The 4,688-nt window shown below is 38.1% G+C and overlaps 1 protein-coding gene across 1 annotated transcript in view; it reads left to right on the top strand.

Moving 5' to 3' along the window:
* Window positions 1-1,758: 1,758 nt before the first annotated feature.
* Window positions 1,759-4,688, top strand: part of ARID4A (AT rich interactive domain 4A (RBP1-like)) — a gene marked incomplete at its 5' end in the record, with an annotated part of 16,508 nt that continues 13,578 nt past the window's right edge. Inside the window, 3 exons of the mRNA XM_009868407.1 lie at window positions 1,759-1,867; window positions 4,217-4,311; window positions 4,447-4,544. Of these exons, the coding sequence (XP_009866709.1) occupies window positions 1,759-1,867; window positions 4,217-4,311; window positions 4,447-4,544 (302 nt within the window). The remainder of the gene's footprint in view (window positions 1,868-4,216; window positions 4,312-4,446; window positions 4,545-4,688) is intronic.

Here is a 4,688-nt window from a genome sequence, read left to right as displayed (position 1 = left end):
GGTGCGGGATTTGGGATGTCTCACATAGGTGGATGAATATTGCAGTCTGGTTTTATGACTGTATGTAAAAGCTTCTAATCTTTGATTTTTTTTGCTTTTCTTCAGTGGAAGATATGTGGTGTCAGTGAAATGGTTAACGTTCTGTCTACAAGAGTGCTATTTCTAACCTACATTTCTGCTGTTCTGACCTACAGTTCTGGTTTGGCGTTATGCCCATGTAAAAGAAATGGTTTGAATTTAACTATTCAGAAGTATTTCTGAATGTTTACTCCTATTTAGGTATATTTAGTTTGCATAGTTTGAGTCATATTGCATTTAATCAGTAAACATTACAGTAGAAGGTAGAAATTTCTAGATCTTGAAGTTGGTTCTCAGTCAAGAGAAGGAGAAAAAAAATCTGTGGTTTCTATAGCAATAATTCATTTGCTAACCTGGAAGAATAGACTAATTCTGTTGATAACCGTTTCTCTTTATATAATTCTTGTAACATGCAACATGAGCAAATGGCAACTGATACTATACAATGTTGTGTTTATTCATTTAATTTCCTCCAATTATTTCCCAAGAAAAAATAGGAAAATAAGAAACAGATATTGTCTCTGCCTGATTGTAGGTGAGCCTTGTTGAGCTTTGAAGCTTGGAATTCACTGTAGCAGGCAGGGCTCAAATTCATTCCGATGCTGAGCAGCTCTCTTTCTGGTTAACAAGCAGTAGCGTATACATTTACATTTCACTGCCTGTCTTCCTGCCTCCAAGCTTAAAGTTTACAGAATGCAGAGATGAGTGAAATTGAAATTACTGTTCTGGTTTCCTTCTGGAACTGCTTGTGACTTTTCTGTTACTTTTAATAATGTAATTTTTTGACACATACTGTACATCTTTCCTTCAAGACGGCTGCAGTCTTCCTTGTGCAAACTGCCTTACCAGCAATCCCTATGATTGCCAGGCTGGCAGGAAGAAAGTGGCATGCGTAAAGCCTTGCAGGGAAAATAAAAAATCATTTATTTATTTTTTCCACCACCCCGCTGCCCAGTCTCTGCTAGCATCTCAGAATTCCGTTAAGTATATGTAGAAATTATTTACCTACCCCTAATAAATGTATTTTATTTTCATGGTTTCCACCTGAATAAAATACAGTCTTTATTTCACACTGTGGACTGTTTACCATGAAGTTTGTACATGTTTATCTCTTTGACGATTTAAGTGGCACAGATAAAACTAAAAAATTTATAATAATAAACCATGGAAATATGTGTTCAGGGAATTATGGAAGTGATTGTGAAAGCGTTTCCAAATGTGAGCTGAAATTGAGTACTGGAGCTTAATCACAAACCAAATACCGTCTGGAGCATCAAAACCAGGAACAGTTGGAGAAAGACTTATTCTGCAACCTTAGCTGTAGTTGGGGTAAGGAAGATGAGTTAAACCCCAAACAAAGGAACCAACCCAAAAAAATGGGGTTCCTATGAACTGCTTGTCTTATAAACAGCAGACCTTTTCTATATTAGAACAGTGTGTTAAGTACATCAGTGGTTTCATTTTGAGGGTCAGACATTCTTTCTGTCATGGATTGAGGCTGTCCCTGACCTGCATTTTCTGTTTCTTCTCCTGAGGTACGTACTTCAGCCTCCTCAGTAAATTTTGTTTTCTGCGTGTTTCACCATGAAACAGGTGCAGGGCCAAATGGGAAGTGGTTTGGATTTAGTATTTGCTGTTAAGCTTTTTTATAAATAAATACTTACTTTGCATTTTTTATGTTTTCGTTATGACGACATTTGTTTTCATGTTTCACAGCCTGAGGAAGAGCTTGATCCTGAAGAGAGGGACAACTTCCTCCAACAGCTTTACAAGTTTATGGAAGACAGAGGTAATGCTGAATTTGATTTATCTGGTTTTTTGTTTGCTTGTTTTAATTTAATCTCCAGTCCACTTTTTAAATGGCTTTTAAAAATTGCTGTTAAATGTAATGGATGTTAGTATGAGCATATTCTCATGTCAGTAAAAAAAATAACAGCCAGTTGGGTGCAAAAAAAATCTTTTACCCGCTTTCACATGTGGCAGGTCTGCTTCCAGTACTTTGAAGCACAGCACTCAAAGGAAACTCAAATCCTCCCTGAGGTGTTTTCGTTTTGTTTTGCTTCACAAAACCTTTTTTATGTTAACAGTGCCTGTTAAAGAAGCTCTTGGTTGATTTCTTGTTGTGACAGCCATGGCTGGGAACTCTGCTGCTGTAAATCTCAGGCTGGAACCTGAGGAGGCCATTCACGGAGGGTGAAATGCAACCAGCAGAGCGTGGGAGATGTGCCATCTTCAAGTCTCCTTGCAGAGCTGTCTTAATCATGCGCAGATGTAGCAGTGATACTCACCTGAAGAGGCAACTTAAAAGACTCTGCTTTGTCCTGTAGCTAGAACAAGAAAATAGTATATTTTAAATGTCTGTCTTTACAGAATTAGGTGAGACTGTAATAAATTGGAATAGTTAAAGTCGTGGCATAAGACGTATAGTTAGAAGTGTGTGTGCTATGTATATGTGGAGAGCAGGATATACCTGCTGACTTGGGAGAAAGAGTTTTAGACTGTATTTGTTTTGCTCATTTTACTCGTGAGCCCACTATTTAAATTTGAATACTGTATTAATTCTGCAGTAACACTGGTGGAGATAACTGACAACTGCAGCTACTGCAATGTTTGGGTTTTTTTCTGTCTGGGGAAGTTACTTGAATAGATCTGTAACAGTGTATAGCACAGCAAATATCAGTGTCCTTGACTTTGGAATAACCAGAGCTAAGAATAGAATGTAAAGTGGATGTAGTGTCCGAATATTTCCCTCTTCCTTTTTTCCTTGGATTTTCAAACTAGGGGAGGGAATATATGAAGCTACCCTCTGTAAGAAAGGCTCTGCATCCTTATTAACAAGGCGTGTGTCTACAGAATTGGAAAAGAGCAGTTCCAAATCTGTTTAATATTGCCAGTTCTTAGCATCTTAGGTTTAAAACTTGATCATGTATTTTAGCAAAGTATATTGGAGTTCATCCTGTATATATACACATATATAAATAAAACCAATGTTTCTGGAAAATAACCTGCCTTGAGGAATAAGAGGCTGTGTCAGGGGAAAAAAATCCCTATGCTGCCGGACTAATCTATAAATTTTCCTTTCTAGTAGCCTGATTTTTCCACTCTTTTGTTTTCCTCCTTCCTTACTCCCTCTCATAAGCACTCTTAGACTAGAAACCAATCACAGATCATGACAGGGACTAGTAGAGGCAAGAGAAAGAAGCATTTGTGCCCTGGATTTGAAGACTCAGTCCAGAAACTGTTCTTTAAGCTGCTATGTCAGTTGAGCAACCTAAAGGACTTTTTCAGGACTGGGTCTTTCCCCGTGCCTGTCTACTTTTTTTTTCCCTGTCCTTACAGCAAGATTTCCGTTCCCACTAGATTTGTTCTACTTTCTGTTCTCTTAGTATGAATGTTTTGATTTGTGTAATCACAACAGTATTCCCAAAGTCCTATAAAATTATTTTAATGATTCCAAATATAATTGCGTGAAGATGAAGAAAGAGGAGAAGCAGCGGGGAAGAGGTTTAATACCCTTCCTTGCTGGGAGGAATACTGTCTACGTACACAACCGCTTACACCAAGTCACTTCACAATTAATGAATGTTCTTTATATCATTGCCACTCATCCAGTTTGAGTTTTCTTTTTCCCAAATACTCATGTCCTACTATGGTTCTGTGCTCTTTTCACTGTTTGACTATTTCCCTGCATATCATTTTCTAATCCAACATTCCAGCTTCTTCCCCATTCCTTTCAAACCACAGTGGTTTGACTTAAATCTCTTTGCACATTGCTCTCTTCCTGCATTCATCAGGCTGCAATTCTGGTTGTCCCCCCCACTACTCCAGGAGAGAAGCAGTGGAGTGCAGCCAGTTGGATGGGGGTTGTTTTACAAATCTGAAAAGGAGGTTGAGAAATCCTAGTTATCCAGCAGCTGGTGCCACTATGCAAATAAAGCCCCCCAAAATAGGTGATGCCTTCAAAAGAGGGTGAAGCCTTAGTTGGTGGTTGGAAACTATTGCCTTGTGACGTATTTTAAAACTGTTTAAATACAGATTTTTAAAATGTAAAAAGTAGTCAAATGTGTGCTGAAGGGATGGAAGAAGCAGTTCACTGTTCTTTGAGAGAATCTCATATTTCTGGTTTTGTTTCATTTAGGTACTCCTATCAATAAACCACCTGTTCTGGGCTACAAGGACCTTAATCTCTTTAAACTTTTTCGACTGGTGTATCAGCAGGGTGGATGTGACAATGTAAGTGTTGAATGTTCCCTGAACTAAATCTATGTCTTCACTCTTAAAGGCGGGGGCTTGTGGCTGTGCTTGATATCTTTCCTTAATGTTCTTGGTTAAGAAGGCCTCTAAATTTCCTTTTTTTCTTTCCTGAAGATCGAGAGTGGTGCTGTATGGAAGCAAATTTATATGGACCTTGGCATTCCTATTTTGAACTCGGCTGCTTCCTACAATGTAAAAACAGCTTATAGAAAGTAAGTTCTCATATTGTATAATGGTGCAGATGGCTTTCACTTTCTTTTTAGTAGCATGTACAATGTTTGAGGGATTTTTGATCATTTAGTGAAACAGTAGTTGACATTCTTCAATCAGTGAACAATTCTGAACATTTTCCAGTG

The sequence above is a fragment of the Apaloderma vittatum genome, unplaced genomic scaffold, assembly GCF_000703405.1.
Source record: "Apaloderma vittatum isolate BGI_N311 unplaced genomic scaffold, ASM70340v1 scaffold21684, whole genome shotgun sequence".
Classification (NCBI taxonomy): domain Eukaryota; kingdom Metazoa; phylum Chordata; class Aves; order Trogoniformes; family Trogonidae; genus Apaloderma; species Apaloderma vittatum.
Note: the sequence above shows the minus strand (reverse complement) of the source record. Positions and strands in the feature narration are given on the sequence as shown.